This window comes from Halichoerus grypus, chromosome 7, assembly GCF_964656455.1.
Source record: "Halichoerus grypus chromosome 7, mHalGry1.hap1.1, whole genome shotgun sequence".
In the NCBI taxonomy this organism is placed as follows: Eukaryota; Metazoa; Chordata; class Mammalia; order Carnivora; family Phocidae; genus Halichoerus; species Halichoerus grypus.
Window position 1 is genome coordinate 61,430,834 of NC_135718.1, and position 17,752 is coordinate 61,448,585.

The window sequence follows — 17,752 nt, forward strand, 5'->3', positions numbered from 1 at the left end:
ACTGAGCCACCCAGGCGCCCCTAGAAATTTTAATTTTAGAAATGAGTATTTTTATTTGCTCCTTTTCTATCTTTAATTGTTCTGTTTGTGAAAACAAACTGCTAAGCTTACTTTATAAACACTTTATTGGAGAATAGAAAGTGGGTCCTGGGGTTCTGAGATTGATTAGATTTGGTTTGTGCCTCAAACATTTTTCATTTTTTCCCCCTCTACTATCAGAGAGAGAAGGGATCTTTTCTCCTAAGTAGATGTAACCTTTCGGGGCGCCTGGGTGGCTCAGTCATTAAGATGTAACCTTTCTATCCATTGTATAGGTTTTAGATTCCATCCTCTGGATTTCTTTCCGAAACCTTGTTCCATCTGCTATCCCCTTCTGTGTAAATAGGTCTTTAACTTTTCCTCTGTGCTGGTTATTTTCTTCAGAGTAGAAGTACACTCTAGACTATTCCTTCTTTCTCAGAAGAAAACTTTCAAAACTAGACTTCCTTGCCACCATCTATCTATATAGCTCCTGCCTTCATAACAAATTCTTTGCTCTTTGTCAACTCTTACTCACATTTCAGCTCATTTCAGGTTGGCCTTAAACCTGCTGCCTCACTAAAATTACTATTACTGCGGCCCTCGCGAACATTCACGATTGGACAAGTGGTTTCAGTGGTTTCTTTCTGGTTGTCTTACTGCTTGCCCTCTGAAATAAACAGCACTGGTAATGACTGCCTCTTCTTCACATAGTGCCCTTGGCTTCTGCTCCCCTACTTCGTAACTAACTTCACAGAATCCCAGGCTTTCCTCGACTCAGGGAATTTTTCTTTACCTTTTCTAGTTTACATGTACTTTATGTGAAATTCTATGCATGACCCAACCACCACATACCTCACCAGCTCTGTATCTGGAGCCAAGAATGTATCTTGAACTTAGTGACTAGGTGCTGAGGACATGGGGGTTCCTACAGTATTCACTCTACTTTCCTGTGTATTTGACAGCTTCCATAAAACACAACCTAAATTCCCCCCAAACGAGAAACTCATTTTTATACTGTTTCTCAGCTTCCTAAATTGACACTTGATTATAACTGATAAACTCTTTGCCTCCCCCACTCCCAAGGATTTGAGACTCAGGCACACTTGGGTTGTAGTCCCAGCTCTAATACAGAAATGTGTGACTTGTGGTTCGGATTACTTATCTTTTCAAAGCCTGTGACGCCACAGAGTTAATTATCTCTTTTGTGACTCATTGCACTTTGTTCAAATCAACCCCTATAGCATTTGTTCTTTTTTTTCATTATTCTTTATTATTTTTTTAAGATTTTATTTATTTATTTGACAGAGAGAGACACAGGAAGAGAGGGAACACAAGCAGGGGGAGTGGGAGAGGGAGAAGCAGGCTTCCTGCTGAGCAGGGAGCCCGATGCGGGGCTCGATCCCAAGACCCTGGGATCATGACCTGAGCCGAAGACAGACGCTTAACCAACTGAGCCAGCCAGGCACCCTGAAAAGCAGTAAAATTTAAAGGAAAAAAAAAATTGGGGAATCATTCTGAGGTTGCCAATTTATAATTTTGTTAACACATAAGATTTGAGAACTGAACCAGTCTTTGGATACCTTTTGTATTCCTGTGATTGCATTTACCACACTGTGTGGTATTTTTATTTGCCTACATTTATTAATACTCTCTTTTACTCGGCTAGGTCTTGACTGGGTCTTTGTTTCACTCTAATCCCCAACATTCTAGGACAGTGCCTTGCATACATTGTAAACAATGTCTGAATAAAGAAATCCTTACAACCAACTTTAAACATAAAAAAGAATTTACTGTTACAAATTAGGAAACATCTGATGTGTTCTTTGTAGCAAGCAATAAATTTCTTTTACTCTCAAAAGAACATTTCTTTAAAATGTTCACTGTAGTTGGGGCACCTGAGTGGCACAGTCAGTTAAGCGTACAACTCTTGGTTTCCACTCAGGTCATGATCTCAGGGTCATGAGATCGAGCCCCGAGTCGGGCTTCATGCTGAGCTGGCGCTTGCCTGCTTTGGATTCTCTCTCTCCTTCTCCCTCTGTCTGCCCACCCCCCCGTAAAATAGAGGTTATGATCCTTGCCTACCTTACTAAGTAGTTATTAGTGGTCATGAAATTTTTTTGTAAGTTAGGAAATGCTGTATGACTACAAATCATTATTACGACCACCCCCTTGGGACAGGAAAAAAGTTGGTGAAGTTTGATTTAGAAACCCTTGAGTTTTTAATCTCTTGTTCCCTGGTTTGCAGAAAACAAATGATCTGGGAAAGTTACTGTTACTCTGTCCCTTGTTACGCATGGTCAGTGTTTTCTGTTCTGTAACAGTTTAATTGGGTTTACTTCCTCTTTAAGAGTCCTGATCTAGTCAGGCACTGTACTGCTCTCTGATAGATCAATTCTAGGATACTTGGCTTTCTGGTGGTTTTTAATGACCAATTTGAAAATATACTCCTATGTTTCAGGAATACTCAAGAAATTTGAGGAAGAAGATTTGGATGACATTTTAAGAAAACGATTGAAGGACTCAAGTGAAATACCTGGTGCTCTGTGGCATATTTATGCAGGGAAAGACATTGACAAAATAAGGGAATTTCTTCAAAAGGTATAAATTTAGGTTGCAAATAGTTTCTCTCTCTACCTTGAGCAAGGACTTAGTAATTTTTAATGTAACTTCATTTAGCATTCAGGAATATAAGATCATTAGGTAATTTTTACTTCAAAAAAGGAGGGGACTTCTTACTGTTGCTGAAAGTCAAAAGCTCCTTTCTCGTGCTCCTTTTAAAGCCGGCTTTTGAATGGCAACTTCTCAGTTGCTAGTGCTCCCATGTCTCCTTATAGTAATGAACTAATCTGTTAATGAGTCAGATTTTACCCTTGGTGAAAATTACAGGATATAAAAACTCATATGTCATAGAAACATCTAAAGAAGATAGGATCTTTTTTTTAATTTGATTAATAGTTTTGGCTGTTGACGTAGGCAGTAATTCTGCTCTTAACCACATCAGTTGGTCTGTTATACTTATTTGAATAGACTGAAATTTTGACTAATCGTACCTTTAATTTAGTTGTTTGACACTGAATGAAACTGACATATTAATTTAGAATGATTAGTTCAATCCTTTACTCAAATATTTGTCAAATCTGCAATTACAGGGATTTCTCGCAAGGGACCATCATTGCTGCTTTTCTTATTATGCTTCATTTTCTTTCAGAGTAGACTTAAGGTTTGTCTCTGTTCAGTATGAAGTGAAGGAGCTGTAGCTCTGTACCTACTATCTTATCTCAGAATACCTACTAGTATTTTAACTTAAAATATTATAAATTATGCTTTTTAAAGCAGAATGATTATTTCACTGGTTAGTTAAAGGGTCCCTTGAAATTGATTTGTCAAAGATTAGAGGGTTAGCAATATAAAGGTATTTATCTTTGTCCTTACATTTTAAAAAAAGCAAGATCAGGAAATGTTTAAGTCCATACATATGGATAGTTTGGCTTTTGACAAAAAAGCTACTAAACTAAGCTTTTCCTAATCTCTGTGCTATACTTTTGAAACGATTGTAAAGAAGAAACCAAATGGATGGAAACTTCATGGTGGATGGAAGGGGTGAGAAGGTGGTAGTATGAGCCACTTTATTAACAGCATCTCAATGTGCAGCATTGTTTTAATATCCTTTGGCTTTTCAAATTGTTGTAGAATATCATTTTCTTTAACTTAAGCACATGCATTGTTCCATAAGATTCTAAGAACAAAAGATGGTTATTGTAAAGAAAATTGGAATTTAACTGAAGAGAATTTACCATTTCCCTTACTTAAAATTGAAGTGTATATTTTAATTTTAATCCATATTGCAGATTTCAAAAGAACAAGGCCTTGAAGTTCTACCAGAACATGATCCGATACGTGACCAAAGTTGGTATGTGAATAAAAAGCTCCGCCAAAGACTACTTGAAGAGTACGGAGTCAGAACCTGTACTCTTATTCAGTTCCTTGGTGACGCCATTGTCTTACCAGCAGGAGCACTTCATCAGGTACAGAAAAACTTATTTCTCACACCTCTGCTACTGAAGGAACCAATATTGAAAAAGAAGTTGTTCTGATAAATAAGAGAATGACCTGCACCCAGTTTGCTTTCATTAAGAAACCACTAAAATAGCTTTCCAGTGCTTGAAGAGATCTAACATAATTAAATGCTTTGAGAACTTGTTTCAGCGGGAGCCAGATTTCCATTTTTATATTGTTTCCAGTTTAGTGGATCAAAATCTCATTTTTAAGACTTTTGAAGGGGCGCCTGGGTGGCTCAGTCGTTAAGCGTCTGCCTTCGGCTCAGGTCATGATCCCAGGGTCCTGGGATCGAGTCCCACATCAGGCTCCCTGCTCGGCGGGAAGCCTGCTTCTCCCTCTCCCACTCCCCCTGCTTGTGTTCCTGCTCTCTCTATCTCTCTCTCTGTCAAATAAATAAATAAAATCTTAAAAAAAAAAAAAAGACTTTTGAAGGAGGAAAAAGAGAGATACTATATATTCAGTTCTCAGTAGTGAGACTTAACACTTAAGTATTAAGACTTAAGAGATCACACATTTTCTAAGGCACTAAATTGAGCAGAATGCAGTGTTGGCTACACCATTCCATAATTCAGGGTTTTAGTGTAACTCCTGCCTTGTTAGTTTGCTAACATAGCAGTAGTGTGTCCAAAGAAAGATGATATGTAATTTTTATAGCTATTGATCCACAAAATTTAAAAACTAAAAAAAAAAACACATTATCTTTGTTTCTGTGGCTTGACTATGTGGCACCTGGAAAAAAAGCATAGAATAGATAGTGGGCATGGAGGATTAGATTAAAAGCATACAGTGGATTCCTGTAAATAGACTGGAGCTACCACAGACCAGCTTAGCCCTCATAGTAACAGAGTATGCAGAGGAAACCCAAAAACCCCAAAAGCTAGTTTGCCTCAGAATTGGTTCCCCACCTTTTCTACCACCTGGTAGTTGAGATGTATCTGATATGTGTACTTTTTTTTTTTAACCAAGGAATGTTTTCCACATTTTATATAACTATATATGCAATTACTGCCTGTTCAGCATTGTGACACCATCATATAACAGCACAAATATTCCTTAAGTGATAATAGTTGCTTAGTTTTTTTTTTTTTTAAAGATTTTATTTATTCACTTGAGACACAGAGATAGAGAGAGAGAGCATGAGCAGTGGGAGAGGCAGAGGGAGAGGGAGAAGCAGACTCCCTGCTGAGCCAGGAGCCCGATGTGGGGCTCGATCCCAGGACCCTGGGATCATGACCTGAGCTGAAGGCAGATGCTTAACCATCTGAGCCACCCAGGCGCCCCTAGTTGCTTAGTTTTTAACATGTCAAGCTCAGGGTTAGATTTACTATTCTTAGATATCAAATAGTATTTATGACAATAAAATACAAACATCATAATAAATATACCTGTTTCACTACAGTAACTTCCTGGAGGAAAAAATATATTAAATGTATTAAGTTTAATACATTATTTATGTTAAATTGTTTTATTGTCCCATGGTCTTACCTGATCATTTCAGAGATGTTGTATCATTTATGATTCAAGTTCCCACATGCCATTTTTTTGCCTTCTAGTCTCTTATCAGAAAAGAGCTAATCTGTATCAAAATGTAAAATACCCTCAATGGAGCGGCCTATTTAAGAGAATAGTACATTTTGTACTATTTTGTAAATAGAATTCTTTGATAATACAAAACAGCTTCCCTTAAATCCTTATATATTTATCCAGTATCTATTTTCTTAAAGTTAAACTGGACAGGGCAGTTTTTTAAATTGAGGTATAATTTTAATGTGCAGTTCTGTAAGTTTTGACAAATATATAGTTAGGTAACAACACAACAAAATACCATACACTTGCATCACTCCTAAAAATTCCCTCCTGCCCTTTTTTAGTCAACTTCTCCCATCTGATATTCCTACAACTACTTATGTTTTCCTCCTATAGTTCTGCCTTTATTAGAATGTCATATAGTATGTAGCTTTTGAATCTGACTTTTCTTGTTCAACATACAGTACATTCGAGATTCATCCATGTTGTTGTGTATACCACTGGTTGGATCCTTTTTATTGCTGGGTAGTTGTTCATTATATAAATATAACAGTTTTTTTTAATCCATTCACCAATCAAAGAACATTTGGGTGTTTTCTAGCTCGGGACAAATAATAAGTAAAGCCACCAAAAACATTTGCATACAGGTTTTTCTGTGAACATCGATTTTCTTTTCAGTTTGATAAATACCAAGTGATGGGATTTCCCGGTCATATAGTAAATGTATGATTAACTTTACCAGAAACTGCCAGGTAGTTCTCCAAAGTGATTGTACCATTTGCTATTCCCCAAAGTAGTATATGTGAGTTCCATTTCCTCTACTTACTGTCAGTTTTGTTTTTAAACATTTGAGTAAGTGTGCATTGGTATCACATTGTAGTATTAATTTAATTTACTTTTCCTTAATAACTAAGTATGTCTAGCATCTTTTCATATGCTTATTTGCCATCATCTATATATCTATTTTGGTAAATCTGTGTGTTCAGATATTTTACACATTTTTTGCAGTTGGATTTTCTTTTTTCTTACTGAGTTTTGAGTGTTCTTAACTACTCTACTTTATAAGCCCTTTATCTGAGGGGTGCCTGGGTGGCTGAGTCGTCAAGCGTCTGTCTTCGGCTCAGGTCATGATCCCAGGGTCCTGGGATCGAGCCCCGCATCGGGCTCCCTGCTCTGCCGGGAAGCCTGCTTATCCCTCTCCCACTCCCCCTGCTTGTTCCCCCTCTCGCTGTGTCTCTCTCTGTCAAATAAATAAATAAAATGTTTAAAAAAAAAAAATAAGCTCTTTACCTGATATATGCTTTGCAAATATATTCTCCAGGTCTGTGACTTGTCCTTACATTTTTTTAATGGTGTCTTCCAAAAAGAAGTGTTTTAATTCTGATGAAGTTCAGGTGATCAGTTTTTTCTTTTATGTATCATACTTTTATCATATATCCAGAATTGCTGCCTAGTCCAATATAGCAAACATTTTCTCTTACATTTTCTTCTAGAAGCTTTATTGTGGTTAGTCTTAAATTTAGATCTGTAATCCAGTTTTAGTTAATTTCTGTACATTGTGCAAAGTATGGACCAAAATTCTTTTTTCTTTTTGAGGGGCAGGTATGGATAGTTTAGTTGTTCTAGGCTATTTTCAAATAATTTTTATTTTGAAATGTAATACAGTGATACAGTTTTTAAGAGTCTGAGTAGTACAAAAGGGTTCACAGTAAAAATTCAGTCTTTTTCTCACCTTTGTCCCCAGTTGCCCTCCTTCAGAGGCAATCACTGTTTATCACAGAGATTCCATGCCATGGAAATGTCTCTCTGCTGTTGCTTTTTTGTGGGTAGAGACCCATGTTTTCTCAAAATAGTAGGTGGAGTGATCTTGTTAAAAAGTTTAGTTCACATAACACTGCTCAAAGCTTCACAAGGCCCTAAATGATTGGTGTTTGTATCCTGTCCATGTCTCCTGTGTACGCATACACGCAGCCCCCTTCACTGCCTTTCTTCCCTACTTCCCTCCTCCTTACTTCTCTCTGGCCACCCTGCCCTCTCTATGGTCTTCACATACACCATGCAAGTTTCCACCCCAGGGCCATTGTGCTTGCTAATCCTTTGGCCTGGAATTCTTTTTTCAGGTATCTGTAAGACTTGCTTCTTCACATTCTTTAAAGATTTGTTTGCTCAAATGTCACCTTCCTCAGTGAGGTCTTCCTTAACACCTTAGTTTTAAAGTGCAAATTATGTCCCCCAATTCCCTGTCATCCTCCTGCTTTATTCTCCATCTTGATCATCACCTTCTAACATTATTCATAATTTATTTACTTTGTTTATTGTCTCTTAATCCCCACTGGAATATAAGGTTCACGAGGACAGAGTTTTCTGTGTTTTTCATTGCTCTCTCCTATGTTTAGAATAATGCACTTAAATATTTGTAAGTCCTGACAGCCTGAAAATATGTTCTCATACACAACATATTTTTGCACAAGTACAAATGAAAACAAAGTTATGACTTTACATGATTTATATATATTGTGCTCTTTGTACAAACATGTAAATTTTGGCCTCTTATATGTGTCTTCTGGCTACTTCAGAAAGTTTACTTAGGTTGGAATCTAACTTCCAATTATGACTATATACGTAAGTACATAGGAAAACATGCTTTCTTTTGAGATACATAGAAATATCACTTAGATTCTAGAGAGCAAATTTCATCATAGATTTCTAGAGTATAAAAGATATCATACTTAACTATAGCATGTATAACCTAGATTGGCAAATTCTATTCTGAGCTCTGCTACTAACTTGCTGAGTGTTCCAAGACCACTCTGCTGCATATTTTGGCATAGACTTGCCAGCTATAAGCACAAAAATTTCTGTCTTCTTTTCCTTATGTGGTGTGATAATGACAGCATGGTTATTTGTATTCTGTTGAAAGGGTGTTGTCCATGACTCAGAAGTGATGATAATGTGGTTTTGAGAGAGAAGTAAAAGGAAATAAGAACTCTGTTCACAATATTAACTTGGATTTGAGATGTATTATTATTTACAGCTTACTTAGTCCTTAGAGGTCCTGAAACTTTTCATTGATGACTTCACTTCCAGTAGACTACAGGTAGCCCTTAAAATAAACGCAAAGTCTAAGTTAGTGCTTTTCGTGTGTTAGCATACATCAGGATTTCCTAGAAGATTTGATAAAACACAGATTGCTGGACCCTACCCCCAGAATTTCTGATTCAGTGGGTCTGAGGAGGGACCTGAAATTTTACATTTCTAAGAAGTCCCCAGGTGATGCTTATGTTACTCTCTGAGGACCACACTTCGAAAATCATTGCCAATAGAAAGTTCTTGCAAACCCAAGGCACCTGTCAAAAAACGGTTTTGGCCAGATATGATACATTGCATTCTTTGGTTTGTCAGCAGTGAGCACTTAGAGAAGCCACCCTGAGGGAAAGTATAGCCACAACCCTCCATGTATTAAGAACAATTGCAGGCTTACTCTTCTGTTGGCAAATGTGAGTGAATCTGTGAAACCCCAGTTTATCACTGGATAGAGCAGGTGGACCCTGACCTCCAGGATTTACTTTGTCTTAGCTCTAGTACCCTGATGTTCTCAGTAGCCTTCATTTTATTTATTTATTTATTTATTTATTTATTTATTCATTCATTCATTCATTTTAAAGATTTTACTTATTTGAGAGAGAGCATGGAGAGGGGCAGAGGGAGAAGCAGGCTTCCCACTGAGCAGGGAGCCCAACACAGGGCTAGATCCCAGGACCCTGGGATCATGACCTGAGCCGAAGGCAGATGCTTAACTGACTGAGCCACCCAGGCGCTCCAGTGGCCTTCATTTTAAACAGCAACATTTTTTTTTTTTTTAAAGCCACAGAATCTTTAGGATAAATTTGTCCTTAACTGTTTATCTTAATTGATTATGTTTGGTCATTCATAGTTTATAATATTGCTGAGTTATGAATTTTCTGCATTCATAATGCTAAAAGGACTTTAACAAAATCCTTCACTCTTACAAGAACTTAAGTTCTCTTCACAGTGTCAAGATGACCTTCCTACTGTGAACACAAAAAGTTACATTATCTTAATATTACCTATTTATAATTACAGTTGATCCCATAGGCAAGTATGAGTAAGACAGTCTGTCAAGGAAGTGAAATGTAAATGAATCAAAGATAGCTGAAAAAGATTAGTAGAATGGGAAGTTCAAATGGGTTCTGCTTTTAAGACTGAACCTTGTCTCTTCAAACTAACCTGTAAGCCATAAGCCTTTGAGCAAAATATTATCAAGTTGAGGTCATTAGCATAATAGTATTTTTAAGCACTAATAAAAGTCACAGTTCTAAGACTGATTTTAAAGCAACCGTGAACTGGCAAAAACTGACAGAATCAACTTTTTTAGAACTCGAATCTAATCCAAATTTACATCAATTGGGGGACTGTTTAGTGAAGAAAAGGGCAGCTGATTTGGGGCATTTAAGGAAATCTCCTACAGGTCACTGGCTGACCACTGAGATAACAGAACAGAGACTTCAGTGATCACACCCAGCAAGGAACACAGCCTTTGCAAGAATAGTGTGGAAAAGTCACAAAAGAAATGGATGACTGCAGCCTTGTCCAGCAGTCAGCAGCTACCCTGAGGCAGAGAGAGAATCTGATTTCCAGTAACCACATTATAATATTCAGGTGTCCAGTTTTCAGCAAAAAGTTGTAAGACATACATAGAAACCATAAAGTATGCCTATTCATAGGGGAAGACAATCAGCAGAAACTGTCCCTGAGGAAGCCCAGACATTGGACTTACTAGACATAGACTTTATATCAGCTGTCTTAAATGTACTCAAAGAGCTAAAGGAAACTGGTAAAGAAAATCAGGAAAATAACATATGAACAAAATTAGAATATCGATGAAGAGACAAATTATAAAACAGTAGAACTAGACATGCTCAAAGAAAGGTACATGCCAGAACTTTTGAAGGACTTAATCCCCATGGCATGTTCACATAAGTGAAAGACATAACAAGACAGGACATTTGGAGACTATGCTGGTGTGACTGAGTTAATATAGGACCATAAAGCATCTGTTAGACAAGATGTTACAGGAGCTGGGCTCCTGTTGGCTTGCCATTTGTTGGCTGATTTATCTTGGAACAGGCACTGAACTTCTTATCCATGGTTTCCTGCTCTGTGAAATAGAGCATCTGTTCTAGAGACACATAATGAAGATCCAGGGAGACACTGTAGCAGTGCTGAAAATGTGAGGCATCACTGTGTTCATCCTGCAGAGGAACCAACAACCTAATGATTAAAGGAAGAGAATGTTTATATATGCTACCAAGTTACCAGTAGAGGGACAGTGCTTGACTTAAAGAACTCTGCAGACTTGAGCAGCTGTTCAGGTAGACATTATGCCCAGAGGAGGAATTTCAGTGCCTTTGGAATCCGTCACTCTGTTGTTAGATTTTTTTCACCGTTCTTTATTCCCCGCTTATTATCCTCTTCTCATGCCTCCAAATTAAACTTACTTTCATCTTTTTAAAATTAGGATTAGTGTAGGGGCACCTGGGTGGCTCAGTTGTTTGGGTGTCCAACTCTTGATTTCAGCTCAGGTCCTGTTCACAGGGTCGTGTGTCTGGCTCCGCGCTAGGGTGGAGTCTGCTTGTCCCTCTCCCTCTGCTTCTGCCTCCCTCTCTCTTTCTCCCAAGTAAATAAATAAAATCTTTTTTAAAAATTAGAATTAGCGTAAATGCTTACTTTTCAGTTATTTCTCCTTTCCCAGGAATTTTATGATATCCTTTCATATCACTAGAAGACAACCTAGAATGTCATATAATGCACATTGGATCAGCTTGGTCCTTCTGTGTCATTATACTAAGCGTTAATAGAAAACAATTCCAAGAAATAGGGAAGTACTGAGTCAATTTGTACATGGTGTACAAATAATAGATAAGACTATTGACTGGTTTCTTGTGAAAACCATTTAGTTGAGGAGGGACAACTATTGAAAACAGTTGTACTGATGCCACTGGAGCCTGGAGGTATACTTTAGTTGGTTAATTTGAAAGAAAGGCACAAATAAAATCCTAGGGTAATTCTAAAACTGTTGTGAGCAATAGATCTATCTGGAACTACAGTTTTCATCCCCGGTCCTCACAAACTAAATTTCATTTCTTTTGCTTTCATCTACTTTCTGTTGTAAAAGTTAACAGTGAGGGGCTCCTGGGTGGCTCAGTCGCTTAAGCATCCAACTCTTGATTTCGGCTCAAGTCATGATCTCAGGGTCAAGGGAGCAAGCCCCGAGTTGGGCTTCATGCTCAGCTGGGAATCTCCTTGAGATTCTCTTCCTCCCTTTGTCCCTCTGCCCTTCCCCTCCTCTCTCTCTCTCTCTCTCAAATAAATAAATAAATCTTAAAAAAAAAGTTAACAGTGAAATGACCCAAATGCTGAAAGCCAAAGGAGCAGCAACAAACATCAGATTGTTTGCACTGAATAGTAAAGCAGATACTTTCCAGTTAGCTTTTTTTTTTTTTAAGTAACACCAAAAAGTCACCTTGACTAAATTGATAATTTAGGATCTGATTATCAGCCTCTCTGAAGGATTCCTGGAAAAGTTCTGTTCTTTTAATCATTTAAAAATATTCCATTTATATGGGGCGCCTGGGTGGCTCAGTCTTCGAGCATCTGCCTTCGGCTCAGGTCATGATCCCGGAGTCCTGGGATCGAGCCCCACATCGGGCACCCTGCTCCGCGGGAGGCCTGCTTCTCCCTCTCCCACTCCCCCTGCTTGTGTTCCCTCTCTCGCTGTGTCTCTCTCTGTCAAATAAATAAAGTCTTTTAATAAATAAATAAATAAATAAAAATATTCCATTTATAAAGTCCCTCCACATGAAAGCTTTTCAGTGATGTAACTCTCATAAAAGTATGGTGTCTGCTTTGAAATGCATTTGATGTTTTGGAGAAAATAAGTTCTCTGGTATTCCTGCCTCCTAAAGTTGAGATTTTACTGTTTTTGTTTTGGGGATAGGTACAGAATTTTCACAGCTGTATTCAGGTAACTGAAGACTTTGTGTCTCCAGAACATCTTGTACAGTCATTTCATTTGACACAGGAACTGAGACTTTTGAAGGAGGAAATCAATTATGATGATAAACTCCAGGTAAGAGATGAACTTTCTGATGAGCTCCTGCTCTGCATGTTTTTTATATTCAGAAATAGGATACCTGCAGAACAGCTTAGTTAATCACTACCTAGTTTGTCACATTTGATTAACAAGCACAGGTTAACAATATGCATTTAATTGTATGATTTTTAGTGGCCCTTATCCTAACTTGCATTTTAACATTTTTTAAATATGACATCTGTTTTTCTTGAATTTGGCTTTGTTTCATTAAGAAAAAAAAATTTTTAATATAGCAATTTTCATTTGTTACTTTATCTCCAGCTAAAGTGATTAGAAATACCAACATCTCTTTCAGGTTAAAAATATATTGTATCATGCAGTCAAGGAAATGGTGAGAGCTTTGAAGATACATGAAGATGAAGTAGAGGATATGGAAGAAAATTAGGTGTGGTCCAGTTTGATGTTTTGAGGCCATTGAACTGGAACTACTTACTCTAGAACGATGATATGTATGCACATTGACTTAAGCTTCATAAAACCATCAGTGCCAAGAAATTCTCTTTTGTAGTAATTACTTGTTACTGATACCGCAGCAGTATAGCGTACGTCACAGCTCCTGTGATTCAATGTTAGTTATGAAAACAAGCTAAATTTAAAAAGCAGCGCTTATAGCTGTTTTTGTATTATAGTGTATATGATGTTTGTGAAAATGCCAGATTTAAAATGATGTATTTATTTTTGAAAAAAAAAAACCCACAAAATTCTATGCTATATTGTTGATCAAGTGTAAATGTGACCTTGTACAGTTTAATAAAATAACTGATATTTTTCACTACATTGAGACAGTTACTGTGAGAATAGGACACAAACACCAGCTATTGCCTGCATTTGGGAAATTGCTGAATCGCACAGCATTCATGTCATAATCAGAAAATTACTGCCAAATAATTGTAAAATTTGTAAAATATGAAGTATATAAAGTAGATACTAAATACGGACACTTCAATATTTTGTTGAAGCTATTGACTGTACAATTAAACATTTTCAAAAGGTGTAATTTATTTAAAATTGTCTCATTTTGGTAAAATTTATGTGAACTTTTAAAGCTAAATATTAAACTTAATATGCTATGTAAATATATACATATATACATTTAATGATGTATTTTTTTAAAACATTGGCTTGCTTTTATTTGTTAAAAGTGCAAGTGTTACATATGGCTTTGTACATTAAAGTTGAAAGGGGTTTTACATTTTCCATTAAAAGGACTTTATCAGAAAATGGCTTGTTCCAGCGTTCTTCCTCTTATGACACACATTCTAATGGGGATTCATCATCATGATGACCAGTAGCATTTACTTATGATACAGCATTCTCTTCTGGAACATTTCTCCTTTGTTTTACTCTTAAAAGTTTCCAGCTTTTCTGTAGATTTTATGAGCCATCATCGCCTCTTGACCTTTTGGCTAAGATCAGGTGTAGATTTTATGAGCCATCATAAGTGTTTCAGCTTACTTGTCCTGTGGGCCAACTAAAGAAGGGAATACAGGTAACTCCCATTTGTTGTTTGTGAGCACATTTTCATTGAAAGAAGAACCCATAAATGAATTTTTAAAAAGCCATGATTATGAGCGTGTATGATCAACTTCAAGTAAGTGTTTTTCATAGCAGAAATAGCTGATAATAGAATTTTGTGGGTGGGAGGAAGGCAGGGGGAGCAGTGGTGGGGAAGAGGCTAAAGTCAGCCAGCCTCAGTTGAATATGAGCTCTACTTGGTAATTTGCTTTAATTTGAAGTCTTGGTTTTAATAGCTGACTATTACCAGAAAAAGGAAATGATTCAATTACCATTCTACCTCTACACTATGCACAATGAATTGGGGTATAGCAAGTGGCCAAGATTCAGATTCAAGTTGGTTACCAGTTGGTTGCTTTGAGGTTCACAGAGCCCTAACTATATGAATGCTCCTGGAAATACGTAGTCCTCCACTGACACCTGCAGGATATTTTTATTTTCATCTGAAAGCACATACTTTAAAAGAAAAAAGTAGCCCAAGTTGTGACCTTGCAAGTTGCTTAGTTTTCATCCTCTTGTTTATATCTATATCCATGTGAGCTATTTATTATATCACCTTCCACTCCAGGCAGCATTCAGCCAGGAATGTGAGCAGTTACATTTCACATTAATGCCCCACATGGCACAAGAGTTAATGGGATGGATGATGACTACTTGGCTAGAAAAATTGGGCTGAGGAATAGTTCAAATGATTATGTGAACCTTCTTTTGTAAGGTTTTGACTTTTTATTTATTTATTTATTTATTTTAATTTTTTATTTATTTATTTGACACAGAGAGACCACGAGAGAGGGAACACAAGCGGGGAGTGGGAGAGGGAGAAGCAGGCCTCCCGTGGAGCAGGGAGCCCGATGCACGGGGCTCGATCCCAGGACCCTGGGATCATGACCTGAGCCGAAGGCAGACGCTTAACGACTGAGCCACCCAGGCGCCCGTAGTTTTTTACTTTTTAATACTGTTTTTCCCAAAACATGTTTCATTGCATTTAAATGGTACTTTTTGCTTAACACTTTCAAAAGTCCTATGTGATTTAATTTTGTTGTCAAATTAATTTCAAGCCCAAGATATTAATTCTGGAGTGGACTGCCTGCTGGTCCCTTAAGTCTGCCAAGAACCCAGAGTCTTATGCTGATTTTCTTCCAAAAGGTTTGGCTTCTTTGGCTGTTGTTTGAGCCACCTTTTTAACCATCCTACGACCCCTACAGAATAGCTGTGGCTTCTTTCAGAGCAAACTCATCTGATAAGAGTATTCTATCCATGGTCTTAATTCCATGCTAGTGACTTAATTCTTGGTAAGACAGGGTGGAGAGAATGGACTATAATGCTTACATCATTAAAAGGCGTTTGACTTTTTGGAAGACTGGGAGTTGTGTTTGCTGCCTGTTGGAGCAGTTCCTCTGACCATTTACCTTGTTCCCTCCACCCTTTGGGTTGGCTCAGATGCTTCCTATATTTGAAACCATCTGAGCATGTCTGTTCCTTCCTGATAGCGATAGAGTAAGTAGTAAATGTGTAGAATAATATGAAAAGCTTCAAGGAGACTTTATACAGGGAAACCTGTGCTGAATATTTAGGTCCCTCCCATTTTACCGTAATTTGGACCTGAATCTGAATTCCTTTTCCTGACCAATGAATTACACGAGTCCAAATCCATTTCTCTTCTGCCAACACATTCTGGGATTCTAACACCCATAAAATGTCTAGTTTCTTGTTACTTCCCTTTGGTGGATGGAATATGAGTTTAATGATACCTGTGTAAGATTAGTGAGCTTCAGAAGAAAAATGTGCTCTCATACCTTTGCCTGTTCTGTGTGTGTACACGTGCTATCGATACAGAGATGTAAATTTAGCATGTTCTATCTCTAGATGCCAACCTATCAGAGATATTCTGCCAGACCGAATCAGGAATGTTGGCCATGGAAGAAGAAAAAGGAAATGATTCAATTACCGTTCTACCTCTATACTATGCACTATGGATTGGGGTATAGCAAGTGGCCAAGATTCAGACTCAAATTATGACGTACCTGGTTACACAGTAATCTCAGTAGTGACACCTTGAAACTATATGAAAGTTATAGGAACTGAGTAGTATATGTACTTTGGCTCTCAGAGTAATCAACCTGATTCTTTTAATGAAAGCAAAGTGACATCAGAAAGCTTGCTGCTTGTGACAAACACTGTGAAGTGGTTGAAATAGGGTTCTATGAAATCAGAGGGAAAGTGGTAACACCAGATGTGGATGGATGGGTGGGGCTCAATACCATCATGAAGGTTCAGGTGGTGCAGTTTTCTGCATTAAGTTTTTCTTGCAGACAAAATTGTCCCTTAAGCAAAAACACAAAATGCACATCATGCTCAAATTGTTCCCTATAAATTTATGTTGGGACAAATTTGCACTTTCAAAACAATACTTAACCGCTGAACTGACTGTACAACAAAAGATTCTTCAAAGCTTTGAGCCAATGAAGCCATAGGATTTCAGAAACAATTTCTAGTAAATTAAAAATTTGGTACATCTGTTGAATTGTTTATCCCATGACTGGGTGCATCATTTCACATTCCCTCCCAGAGGAGAAATGAAAGTAGCTATTGAGCCCAGTAACTAATGGTTATGTGTTCTAAAAGAAATGTATAAGCTCTAGAAATTGTAATCATGGGAAATTGTGTTCATCCCTTGTTAATGGAACTTCTGAGGAAATACATAGGACATATTGATCTATCATAGTCGGCTTTCAAGTATGCTGAGTTAGGAGTTCACATTTGGTTCTAAGTATTCCATTCACGTCTTTCCAACCATTAGCAGTTTCTTGAATTTTTCAAGTCCAGCTTTTACTCCTCATCTTCCTGGTGTTCAAAACATTTTCTGTGGTGTTAGTGAGCTCGGTGTTAACTGAACAGGGAGAAGGGTTTATTTAAAAGGGAGCTAGAGGGGCGCCTGGGTGGGTCAGTCGGTTAAGCATCTGCCTTCGGCTCAGGTCATGATCCCAGAGTCCTGGGATCGAGCCGCACGTCGGGCTCCCTGCTCAGCGGGGGCCTGCTTCTCCCTTTCCCTCTGCCACTTTCCCCGCTTGTGCTCTCTCTCTGTCAAATATATAAATAAAAGATAAGGATGACCATTAATTGAATGAAGCTCAAACCATTTTTGATTGTTAAAATACCTCAGGAGTCTTAAAAATTGCTTTTTTATTTTTCTGGATTTATCAAGATATGTACCACCAAGTATGAAGAATTGGGGGTAAATGGGGGTACTTACAGTTTCCCCAGCTAGAGATGACCACTGTTACTGGTTACTTGCCACAAATCTTTTCAATGTGTTTTTTCCACTTCACAATCATGTATTATATAAAAATTGGTATGCTGTTTGGGTTTTTTTTTTTTTTTTCAATTGTTACTATGCCATCCTAACTTTTAAACTAAATATTTCTAATAGCTTTATAAATCCACAAATAGATTTGC

General features: G+C 37.6%; 1 protein-coding gene across 7 annotated transcripts in view; it reads left to right on the forward strand.

Moving 5' to 3' along the window:
- The window catches only part of JMJD1C (jumonji domain containing 1C), a 338,429-nt gene extending 324,427 nt beyond the window's left edge, over positions 1-14,002 (forward strand). For all 7 annotated transcript variants that reach the window (XM_036086485.2, XM_078077663.1, XM_036086482.2 and 4 more), the window contains 4 exons: positions 2,480-2,619; positions 3,870-4,046; positions 12,626-12,757; positions 13,077-14,002. In XM_036086485.2, coding sequence (XP_035942378.1) covers positions 2,480-2,619; positions 3,870-4,046; positions 12,626-12,757; positions 13,077-13,166 — 539 coding nt within the window. In that variant the 3' untranslated portion in view covers positions 13,167-14,002. The remainder of the gene's footprint in view (positions 1-2,479; positions 2,620-3,869; positions 4,047-12,625; positions 12,758-13,076) is intronic.
- Positions 14,003-17,752: the final 3,750 nt, after the last annotated feature.